Source organism: Macrobrachium nipponense, chromosome 31 (assembly GCF_015104395.2).
Source record: "Macrobrachium nipponense isolate FS-2020 chromosome 31, ASM1510439v2, whole genome shotgun sequence".
In the NCBI taxonomy this organism is placed as follows: Eukaryota; Metazoa; Arthropoda; class Malacostraca; order Decapoda; family Palaemonidae; genus Macrobrachium; species Macrobrachium nipponense.
The window spans coordinates 40124140-40137560 of record NC_061093.1 but is presented as its reverse complement, the minus strand read 5'-3'; the positions used below and the strand labels follow the sequence as shown (position 1 = coordinate 40137560).

At 32.8% G+C, this 13421-nt stretch overlaps 1 protein-coding gene across 8 annotated transcripts in view; it reads left to right on the top strand.

The window, feature by feature from the left end:
- The window catches only part of LOC135206905 (guanine nucleotide-binding protein G(o) subunit alpha), a 676543-nt gene that overhangs the window by 607030 nt on the left and 56092 nt on the right, over positions 1-13421 (top strand). For all 8 annotated transcript variants that reach the window (XM_064238391.1, XM_064238395.1, XM_064238394.1 and 5 more), the window contains one exon: positions 1883-2011. In XM_064238391.1, coding sequence (XP_064094461.1) covers positions 1883-2011 — 129 coding nt within the window. The remainder of the gene's footprint in view (positions 1-1882; positions 2012-13421) is intronic.

Below are 13421 nucleotides of genomic sequence, written 5' to 3'. Positions count from 1 at the left end.
GTGGATGCAGAGAATTTGACAGCACGACCGTTAAGTAGTAGTGGAAATTATTGGTCTTCTACACGCGCTCTGAATAATTCTGTCGTTATCCAGAAATACAAGCTTATATTGCCAGTACATTTGGGTTAAACCATTATTATTATTATTATTATTATTATTATTATTATATTATTATTATTATTATTATCTTTTTCAGATACATTGTAAAAATAAAATTTAGATGATAGGAAAAGTGAGAACCATTATTAGGAAGAGTTGAGAACACAAAAATATAGTTAGGCGTCATTGACTTTAGCAAAAATCTTCCGGAAGGACGATTCAACTGCCAGTATTTGCAGGATGTTGAATATTTGCTTCATTCCTTCAATTGTGCATTTTCTGGACAAATTTTGCTTTAATTTTGGTCTTCATGGTTTTTAGGATGCTTTCACATTTCCAATAATGATACTCGCATTGCGTATTGCTGTGCATTCTAATGACGGTTCTTGCTTATAATGTAAATATTTAATCATTATTGAAATCTGTCTCTGGTTTTTCGTTGTGGTAGTGGTTATTATACCTTGAAAAATCGTTTATAAAAGAATTGTTGATAAATTGATTTAAGAATGGAGGAATAATGTATCTGCTTCCTTAAATATTTCTTGAGTTGAACTGTCAATAAAAGCGTTGTAATTCTAATGTTTTTATTTAGAAGGTCGCAGGATGTATTACTGCTTTCTTTGTCCTTTGCTGTTTTCCTAAGAATAGTTGTCGAAGTTAGCAGTTATAGCTGATATTTAAACAGACAACAATCATGCCCGAATTGGTGCGTTTTAGAAAAAGATCTGTTTCGTCCTTGAGTTTGTGCTCGAGTTTCAGGGTTGATGTTTTTCTCATAACGCGTGGGTTTACTTTTAAATCCATTCTTTGTTCTTCATTTGCCTTTCTTCCGCGTGATTACCTAGAGAATTTAGTTGGATTATTTCCCGTACGACCAATCTTTGGCCTTTGTGCGCATGAGGAGGACTTTCTTTCCAGACGCGTCCTTCAAGGACCCTCGTCTGTTTTGTTACCAGGGGAATCTTCTTCCGGTTCTTGATCGTCGTCAGGGAACCTTCCGGTTCCTTTAAATACCTAACGGTAAAACGGTCCGTTGCTCTTGTGACGAAAGTAACCTCTTTCTCTCACACACACACGATGTTATCTTTCATAATGCAGACAATTTCAGTCGTAAGGTAATCTGCAATAAGAAATTAATTTCCATCTTCAGCTTTTCTTAGATATATGCCAGTGTTATCCTAGTTCTGAAAGGAGGTGTCTGTTCGGTATCATATTGCAATTTTATCCATTATGTATGTTATATATAGTATAAATGCGTTAAACGCAAAGGAATTATTAGAATTCTAAACTCTATTCATAGCAGCTTAGCCATATATATTTAATTGTTTTTATTTCAATTGGAACGTGGAGGTGCCAAATCGGTTTTAACTGGAAATCACGATTTGTGTTGAGTAACTTCTGACCTGTTGGATTGAATTTTCATTTCTTGCTGAATTAGATGGGAGTGGAACCAATCATCTTTCGAGAGTTCATTATGCCAATGCAATTTTCATAATGTGTCGCAGAAAATTTGTGATCGTTGCCGAGAAATATTGGGACTAAAGCTTTTCCAGTAACTCAGTAAGACGAGCAAAGTATTTATATGATGAGCTCAACTTGTGCTCATAGAAATACCCAAATGACTTATATTTAATTCCTGTTTATCTTTCCAAAATGTACGCTGTTTGTGGCAAATAATCAACATTTGTCATGGAAGTGTTATCTATAAGATTATCTCAGTTTATCTTTCCTTTAGTTTTAAATCGAGTGTTGAACTAACAAAATGTCTCTTTGTTTCTTCCAGCTTCCTCGACGATTTAGACCGCTTGGGTGCTAAGGAATACCAACCAACTGAACAAGATATCTTACGAACCCGTGTCAAGACAACTGGTATCGTCGAAGTCCACTTCTCTTTCAAGAATCTCAACTTCAAGTACGTGGATAAGATGTCTTTCGTTTCTTTCTCTTTTATCTAAGGTGGCATTGGCACTGGCAGTCGAGTAACTCATTAACAAGCGCTTCTGCTGGTCAGGATAGTTTTTTGTTGTGAGCATAATTCTAACAGTAAACGATTCACTAAAGAAAGATTTCTACTTTCGTTGTTCCTGAATACGAAGTACTACTAATGAAATCAGGATTGAGACTCCCGTAGATATTCTCAGGACGTGGGAGGAGTGATCATCACAAACTGACTGGAATGTTGCACTCTTATCATTTCGAGTTTGCAGAAATGATTTGCTATTCTCACTATTATAAGAAAAAAAAAACATGCATTTACGTATACATATATTTTTGCCCCATACTGCCTGCTAAACCATATTGCCATAGCCACCTGATGTTTATTTAATCTGCAGTGTGTATATGTGTGTGTATAATATATATATATTATATATAAGAATGATCTATATATATTTATTATGTATTTATATATAACATATGTATGTATCTTATTGATGTGTCATATATAGCAGTATATATGTATGCATAATATATGTATGTATATATATATATAGATATATATATATATATATTTTTAAATATGTATATATATATATGTATTTAATATATACTATTGTATGTATAGATGATAGATGTATATATATACATATATGATATATGTATATATAATATATATATATATATATATTATATTATATATACTAGTATCTATTGTGTGTGTGCGAACATGAATATAAGCAGTATCTATGCACATACAGTTTGTCACATACACGCACGTGTATGTATATATGTATGTATCCATATATCTTTATGCACAGCCATATGTATGCATACATGTATGCTTATTTGACTGTGTATGGACACAGCGCCTTGAGTGTGCACACTTTTTTATATATGTATGTTTATATATATACATATATTGTGCTATTTTTATTGCTCCTTTTTACGTATATAAATGAAATATATGCCAGTGGACAAGGTGTTACCAGCATCTGTCGTTGCTATTTTGAGATTATTTTTTTTTTATTTCTTGAGGTAGAAAAATCATATATAATCAGAAAAAATGCTGAAACTATTTGTATATACCGTAAAACTTGAAAACATGAAAAATGAAAGTAGTACTTCAGCAAATGGATTAACCTATAGATGAATATGTATAAGCCGGTGAGTATGTTTGTGTGTGTGTGCGCTCTCGAGAGAGAGAAAAAGAAAGGTGGTTTTACCTATACGTATATATGAAATGGTTGATTGTATGTTGAAATATTCGGTGCTTTCTTATTCACTGGCAACCACTGTTAATTTGATTTATTTAGTGAATAGGTTTAGTATGTTGGCTCTTTGCGTTGATTAAGTAGCTCCCACAAAATAAAACTGCGACATTTATTTTGCAAAAAAAATAAAAGTTGCAATTCGGGCATATTTAGAGTGACTTCCTTCAAGTCTGCTATGCAGGATGCATCAGACATTACAATTTGCTGATGAAATGGTTAATATCTATAAAGAAGCGTAATTCGTGGCAGGGAATTACAAATTGAAGATAAAGCTCTCTCAAAAGGAAGAGAAGTAGCGGTGATACCATTTTACCTCTGAGCTTGATATAATCTGGTAATCATTTTATTAGGTTAGCTATTGAGGAGGATATAATCAGGAGACTAATCATTGGATCAGAGATATATATTTGGATTATGGAAGTCGATTGTAGGTGAGCATTTAACAACAAATTACTTTCCCATTAGACTTAATTTATTCCTACAGATAAGGAATCGGAAATGGAGAAGAATACGACGTTATGATGATATTGATGATTTCATTTGTATTAATTTCAAGAAAATCGTAGCCCTGTTTGCGTTTAGAAAAGGTTTTTGTCGTTAATTAAGAAATCATTTCACTTTCTTTTTTTAACATGAAGTTTGTAAATGATCATCTTTTCAGTTCTGTAAAGACAGTGGTACCGTGAATATTCCAGTCTGGAAGCTTCGTATTTATAAGTGAGATAGAGAGGGAGAGTGGAAGGGAATGGTCAATTATATGTGTTCCTTGGCGGCTTCCTATGAATTTGAAGCATTGCAGTGTGTCATGTGACGTGGGCCGACAATTCTGTGCCGACAATTCAGCACATGACAATTCAGCTTAGAGACAATTCAGCGCACGACGATTCAGCACAAGGACCATTCAGCGCAGACAATTTGGCGAAATGAAGCTAAAGGATGGAAAATTAAGAAAACTGATCAAATTAGTTTTTATTTGCAAATCATTTTTGAAATTCAAAAAATGAAATATGATATTTATTGAAATAAGATATTGAAAATTATACTCATTTATTTCTGATTTGGCGACAGAAAACAAAACTAACTACTTACAGTTAAAAATATTGGTAAGAATCTAAGAATGTTTACACTTTCAACCATCGAACAATTGACGGTTGTTATTTATGCTATAACAATAAGCGAATAATAGTTACTGGTATTCTTCTAAACTCGGACTGGATGTATTTCCTTTTCTGGAGCGTAGTTTTTACAAACATTCGCTGAGCTGAAACAAAAAAGGGGGGGGGAAAAAAAAAGCACCATGGAGCGGATTTTATGAGAGAAAGGTCGTGATCACATTCTATTAAATGGATTTTGCTATCGTTTTGATAGAAAACTTCTTAATGAAAAGGAGTCTTGGCGTTGTAACACAAGACATGCAAAGATCGAATTCATGTTAATGGAAGTTCATGGGAATAAGTTATGACGCATACTCATGTGGAGTTTTTGAAATTGGAGCAAGACAACGCAGAGAAAAAAAGCAAATTATCAGAGAACAGCTAAGGCAATAAAAGCGCCAGTTAGTAAATATGGGAATGGAGCAAACAAATTGGAATGCTTACAAAATATAAGCTACCTCATGAATTGCAGAAATAAATTGGTATGAATATTTTTGTACAGGAATATTTTATAGTATGTCATTTCAATGAATATTTTTGTCTACTTTTTAAAATTCAATATGTTACAAATCAAAAATGAATTTGATGACTGTTTTCTTCGTTTTCCATGGTTTTGTTTTATTTTCGCAAAATGTATTTGTGCTGAATAGTCCTTGCCCTGAATCGTCATGCGCAGAATTGTCTCAAGCTGAATTGTCGATGCTCCATCATGTGAATAATTTGATACAAATGATGGCGAGTGTGTGTTTGTGTGTGCGAGTGAGTAAGTGTTCCGTTCCCTTCGAAAATAATCCTCCAAAAATGGAAGAAAGTTTTTTTTTTTATTATTATTATTGATGTGCCTTGGTCAGTTACTTGATGGCATTATTTTATGGCCAAACAGTCTTATGCTGAAATACGTTTGTTATAGAATTTTTAAGTCGGAAGCATGTGTACAATATCTTTTATCTTGCTCTTTTATACTTTTCGTTGGGTTGTTGACAACTTTTTTTTCTTTACTTTCTTTTGATAAGTTCAAGAGATCGTATATACATATTTATATATACGTATATATAAATAGTAGTGTGTTTCGATGTTAGTTTCTTCATTCCCAAAGCTTTTTGCCTGCTTCTGACATAAGTACGTATTGTTCTTTATAAAAACTGGAATTTCGATCATATTCAATCAGTGAATCAGTCTAATTTGAGTCGCTGACTTTATAAGCAATAAATGAATCGGACATTTTTTTGCTACGGTTCTTGGAGTAATTAATAAGTAAACATTTAATGTCATCTGATCAAATGTAAATCATGCGCTTGTTTATTATCCGATTAATTGTGCTTGATGTAATTATAAATAAAGTTTAAAAAAAAATCATAAACATTTGAGATCGAAATTCCCTATTTCGGCTCCCCAGCCCCTTTTCCCCAAACTATGCTAGATATTTAGTGCTAAATATATTTTATATAAACCGTAGTCATTTTATTTTTTCACTAAAAATGGCAGTAATGATTTTGTGAACAATATTAGAGAATTCAGTTTTTATGAGTTTCTTGATTTTTGTCTATTATTTCTTTTGAGTTGTGATTTTATCTTAAAAGGAAACTTGGAAATAATTATTATTCTCTCTCTCTCTTATTTCAATTTTGTCATGGAAAAACTCCAAGTTATTTCTGGCTATCTTAAAAAAAATTCTCCAAGTTGTTTATGACTTAAAAATCACTATAGCTTTATTTTCACCATGTATTAGGAGAAACTGAGTATATATTATGTTAGTTGTGTGAATAGTGTAGCCACATGAAGACTTTAGTCTTGGAGATCTTCATAGTCATTCACTGTGTTTTTTTTCTTTTAAGTCTCCTCCCAGAGAACAGAAGAATTTCACTGACGCGTATGAAAGTTTATCTCTTTGTTTGTGAAAGTGTTGGAAAATGCGGTGGAACGAGATAAACCTATGCAGTAAAAATTTCGTGTGGTTTTCCTGCATAGTTTGTCTTCAAGGTGCGTTTCGTGGTGCGAAGCTTCAACTTGAGTGTCGATCCAAGCTGCTTGGAAAATCCTGAGCGTTGAATGTAGTTGATAATTCTCATGGAATTCTAAGATCAGTTAACTTGGTAACTAATGATGATATATGAATTTTTATCACATCACCGTGATTCATATATAAGTATCAAGCTACAAATGTTTTTAATATCCAATTCGCTCTACCTCGGTTAGCATGTATGAAAATATTTTATTTCCGAGGTGGAGCAAATTGGATGTTAAAGGACATTTGTAGCTTAATGCTTGTATATGATTCATGGTGATGTGATTAAAATTCATAATATGGCTACGTGCGGCAAACGCACGACACGGTTAACTTGGTAGAGGTGGGTTGATATCGATTCTAATTACAATTACCTGAGTTCGACAGTGATTTGTAGGTGGGAGTCAATATCAAATTATACCTCACTTGTTGGCCTGGTCGGCTAGGGCGTCACTGCAGTCCTGATTTCTCCTCTATGCGCTGGTTCGAATCCACGAGAGGACAAAATTATTTCAGGGTTAACATATATGAAAATTTATTATTTCCGAGGTAGAGCGAATTGCATATTAAAGAACAATTCTAGCTTAGTGCTTATATATTATAATAATAATATATATATGTGTGTATATCATACTGTATCAATAATATAACATGACAAACAGCCCATTAACATAGTCACTATACCTTGGGAATAATTTGCACCCAAAGGTGAGGATTTCGTACCCTGACCGGAATTAGAGACAAACATATTAGGGTTGGCACAATAGTCGATATGATGCACTGATGCCAGTGCACCAAATTACATTTTGCTCGTTTACCGATCCTAAATGTTATGGGTTCGAATCCTTGTCAGGGTGTGCACCTATCATTATGGAATCATAATATATTCCTTAGATTCAAATTTTTCCCAAGCGAATCATATATTAATGTGCTATACGTGATTTGGTGTCGATTGAATGCGTGTGAGTGTTTTTGTGTGTGTATATAATATGTATAATGTGTTGTTCATTATATATATATATATATATCTATCTATATATATATTATATATATATATATATATATAATATATATATAATATATATATATTCATTTGTATAGAGTGAGTGAGTTTCCTTCAATGAAAATATGAATATTTGCCGCTTTTAGGGTAGAATGTTGGAGTGAAAGTAAATATCGTGGAATGGAAACTCTTCATTTGAATAATTTTCTACCATTGTCATTAAAGCCCTACTAAGTACATTTTACTTTCACTTTTTATTTTAAGACTGCTTTTTTGTGGCTTTCCATTATTCATTCTTACGTCGTTCTCTTTCCGTACATCTTTCAAGTCAAGCATATAACCATGTCATGACCCGATTCATTATTCATAATTTCATTATTTATAATATCGACATCAAGTTTCATGTTGTGTTTTAATGTTCATAGGCTTTGTATATAAGAAAAGAGGTAACATAGAGTCATTTGACTTTTAAGCCTCACATCAAATGGTAGGTGATGGTATCTAGGAAAATGTGATGTTTTGTGTCATCTGAATCATCCAATAGCACAATTTGCTGTAGCATATGGAGGGAGCTTGTAGGTTCTCTTAGATGAGATATGATTTTAATAATCAAATGCATTTATAATGAGACTTGTGGGCCACTGCCGATAAAAGTACATTACTATTGTTATTAATATAATATTCAGTTAACATTGTTACACTTTTGAGTCCAGTCACTGCTTAATAGCAAGTAGTAGTAAATCACATCACTTATGTATTAAATGTATTTATTAGTGATATCTCAAGTCGTAGCTTGATACAGTTATGGTTATAACCAGCAGTTGCTTGCAAGCAACATTGCATGATTTAGTTACGAGCCTGACTTTTGCAAGTTGCTTCTGCAGTTTTACTTTTTCTCATTCCGTGCTACGAATGTGTTCGATTCCAATTTGTAACCATCTGCACACACACATTTCATCGGATCTTTTCTCTGTGATGGAAACCAGCGTATCGTTTAAAACACACACACACACACACACATATATATATTATATATACATATATATATATTATATATATATATATATATATATATATATATATATATATAATAGCCCTACAATATATATATATATATATATATATATATATATATATATACCCATACATAGATAATATATACCCATATATATATATATATATATATATATAATATATATACCCTACAACACTCTAGTTTAAAGCTAAGTTCTATATTTTGGCGGACTGCCTCCCACCCTTATCAAGTAGTGAAGGGCAGAAGAAATTACATTTGCGAAATACATAGTGGGAGATATGCCTTTAGGTGATGCCTGGGGTCACCGCTAAGCCGATGTTGGTTGTGTCAGTTGTCTTAATACGCTGAAGCAGATTAAGACAATTGATATAATCAACGTCGGCTTAGCGGTGACCGCAGGCATCACCTGAGGTCATATCTCCCACTATATATTTCGCAAATGTAACTCATTCTGTCATTCACTACTTGAAAAGGGTGGGACTCAGTCCACCGAAATATAGTCCTTAGCCTTAAACCCGAGTGTTTTAATGGGCGTTTTATACTTGAGACGTATCCTGTTTTATTTTACACACACACACACACACACACACACACACACATATATATATATATATATATATATATATATATATATATATATATATATATATGTGTGTGTGTGTGTGTGTGTGTGTGTGTGTGTGTGTGTGTATGTATGTATGTATGTAAAATAACTGTTAAAACAGGATACGTCTCAAGTATAAAAAGCCCATTAAAACACTTGGGTTTAAGGCTAAGGACTATATTTCGGTGGACTGAGTCCCAACCTTTTCAAGTAGTGAATGACAGAAGGAGTTACATTTGCGAAATTAAGGATTATCGAATGCCGTAACGATCTAGCGATAAACAGGATAACGAGGGAAAGATCGGCGAGGTAAGATAAAAAGGCACAAAAGCGAATACTGTCATGGATCACCGGAAGAAAATTGAGAGTACTGAATTAACTAGATTGAAATTCAAGCGAAAAACAGAACTCCAAGAGGAATCAAAGTGAACTATTAAACAATCCTGGAATAAAAAAATAAAAACTTTTCTATAGATATAATGAGTTTTGAATCTCATTTATTGTATTTTCATCCTCTTTAGGAGGAAGAGAAAACAAAAGTGGCTTACTGCCATAGACACATAACGCAAGAAGGTCAACAAATTCTGTGCAGTCCACAAATTTTTAACTATATATTCACGGTACTCGACAAACGTTATTCTCTAGCTATATTTTTGGGTGACATACAGGTTTTCTTTTAAAATCTACTACAGCTCCAGTTCCGAACATCATAGGTTCAAGCTACAAGTAAGTCATTTAGATACGGTTTGGCAACGTAGCAAATACTGAAACTGCTATTCCCAACACACAAAAACAACTCGTTTCTTGCTTTAACCCTCTAGTCACAAAAAGTTTAAAGTATGACTACGGAAACTCATTAAATTTTTATGCAGTTATATATATATATATATATATATATATATATATATATATATATATATATATAAATCACAAAAAGTTTAAAGTATGACTACGGAAACTCGTTAAATTTTTATGCAGTTTTATATATATATATATATATATATATATATATATATATATATATATATATATATATATTTTTATAACTGTATAAAAATTTAACGTATTTTCGTAGTCATACTTTAAACTTTTTGTGACCAGAGGGTTAAAGCAGGAAACGAGTTGTTTTTGTGTGTTGGTAGTAGCAGTTTCAGTATTTGCTACGTTGCCAAACCGTATCTAAATGACTTACTTGTAGCTTGAACCTATGATGTTCGGAACTGGAGCTGTAGTAGATATAAAAAGAAAACCTGTATGTCACCCAAAAATATAGCTAGAAAATAACGTTTGTCGAGTACCGTGAATATATTGTTAAAAATTTGTGGACTGCACAGAATTTGTTGAACTTCTTGCGGTATGTGTGTATGGCAGTAAGCCACTTTTGTTTTCTCTTCCTCCTAAAGAGGACGAAAATACAATAAATGAGATTCAAAACTCATTATATCTATAGAGAAGTTTTGATTTTTTAATTCCAGGATTGTTAAATAGTTCACTTTGATTCCTCGTGGAGTTCTGTTTTTCGCTTGAATTTCAGTCTAGTTAATTCAGTACTCTCAATTTTCTTCCGATGATCCATGACAGTATTCGCTTTTGTGCCTTTTATCTTACCTCGCCGATCACTCCCTCGTTATCCTGTTTATCGCTAGATCGTTACGGCATTCGATAATCCTTAATGTTGCCAGAAATAACAGAATATAATCTGAAATGACGGTTTCGATAGCTGTGCACCTTTTTAAATTTGACTTCAGCGCCACCAGATGGCCTGCGCCCCACCAGAATCTGGCGTTCGGCCAGACGGCATCTTTCCCGCCAACCTCTTTTAACCCCGATATAATGATCCTCGCAATCCTTTTCCTGGTCAGAAACATTAAAGGAAAAAATGGAATAGGATTTTGTCAGGTGCAAAGCTGTTTATAGGTGAGGAAGAGTCATATCTAGAGAGTTTGAAAAAGAGAGAAAAACAAGATGGTTTATTTTAAAGACCATCTGGTTGTAGCTGTATTGACCCGTCGGCTAGAAAACGCCTCTTACTGAAGGTCGGGATATTTTAGATTTTAAAGGGATGTTTTCTGGTTGTCTGCGACTACGCTCCCGAAGCTCCCACCACGTTTTTTTTTTTAAATATCCAATTCGGTTAATAGCTTCGGAACCAATGATCATAGTTTACTTAGCAGAAGTCAATAAAACGGCTTTAATAAGCACCATATCCATACAAGGTTCCTTGCCTGAAGTGTCTAGCTTAACACCTAGATCAAGAGGTAAACGTTTTTTTTTTTTTTTTTTTTTTGTCATTCCCGTGACGCCTATGTTATATTCTAACACATACAGACACTACAGGAAGCCCTTGTGCTCCTCTAAATATTTTCATTTTTCAAGACTAGTGAAATGTTTTATACACTTGCCTTCAAACGTCTAGGTTGAAAAAAAAAATCATTTTATTATCCACCTCTGATTACTCCAGTTGAATAAGATGATCACCATCGCCCAAACCGGATGTAGTACATCTTGTCTGATTGACCGATTAGCTCGTTTCTTCAGTGACAGAACATTTATTGTTTCTTGGTGTGATTAATATGTTTATGGCTCCAGTAGCACTTTTTTTATGCTTTTACTGACATGCTTACTTGTTTTATGTTGACATGATACATTCATCTTACTCCTCGTTTGACAACTTTAAAGACCACCTCTCCTTTGAAATTTTCATTATCAGACATTATACCTTGAATCACTGATAAAACTTATATATATATATATATATATATATATATATATATATCTATATATATATAATATTATATATATATATTCCATAGAAATATCCTTTGAGATAAGTTCCTCCCTTGGGTACATGTTTTACGTAATGAGACATCGTAGGAAATGCATGTGTTTGCGTGCTTGAGATTTTATACAAAATTGTGCATATATAATATATTATATATATATATATATATATATATATATATATATATATATATAATATATAATAATATATATATATATATGTATATATATATATATCTATATATGTGTGTGTGTGTGTGTGCGTGTGTGTGTGTAAAGTATGTATATACATTTACATATATATTTAATCTAAGGAAATATGCTTGGAGATAAGAGATCTTCCCTTGGTTAAATGTGTCGCGTAATGAGACATAGCATAGGAAATTAGTATGTTGTGTTTTGATATACATACATAAGTATATATGTTATATGTATGTATATATATAATTATGTATGTATGTATAATGAATGAATGAATTAATGTACACACGTTTGACGAGACAGTGGAAATGTTATATCTGAATGTTTGTCCAGTTTTCTTGGGTATGTCAGTGAATCTGAAAAAAAAAAAAATATTGGATTTTCCAAGTGAAGCTTCCGGTTGTGTATTTTTCGTGGAATCCCCCTTTTTGAACAGAAACTACTTTCGCATTTTTTTTTTTTTTTTGGAAGTCTGCTCTCCAGAAGAAGTTTTTCGTCTCTACTGTGAATGTTTTTAACATGATCAGAAAATCGAAAATGTTGGGAAGACGTAATGAAGACATAAAATGTAAAACTTTCGGGTGAATTTAATTTTCCCGAGTTACCCATGCTCATGCAGGCAACATCAAGGAAAGAATTTATGTAGTACACTGTCAAGAATAAAAGGTAAAGAACGCTCCCAGACAAACAAAACGACGGGTATTAGACGCGTTCAAGTCTCCTTCCTCTGCTTCTTCTTCCGATTTTCTTTATGCAGTCTATTCGTCAGTTATTGAGTTTCATCTCTCTGTCACCGCTACGTCAGTCACCGATACGCTGAGGAGAGATAAGTGGTTCTATTAAGCTTCTATTCAGTGATTTCGGTTTATTGATCCCCTATTTATTTCATTTTTATTATCATCAGTAGCCCCGCACGCATTTATTTTCTTTCATTCTCATTTTATTTCTCCTTGTATTATCTGATCATGTGTCCAATAACCTTAAATTGTATTCTTTTTGTTTTCCCCAAATTTATTTCACCTGTTGGAATGAAATTAGTTGAAAATTGTAATGAACACGAATATTATTTTTCTAATGATAATTTACGTTGCTGGTGCTTTGAGAGTCATGGTGTAATAAATCTAAATTCGCAGTTTGAAAGCACATTTTTCAAGACTTTTAGGAAAATATACAAAAGATATTATTCTTCTATTTGTGTCAAGTAAAATAAATAGTTAAGCCATTCATGTCTATATGTATTTATTTTATATATACATTAATGTTGCACCTTCTTATTCGATGACTAAATTTAATTCCTTGTGCTTACCAAAGTGCTACACTTATAGGTCA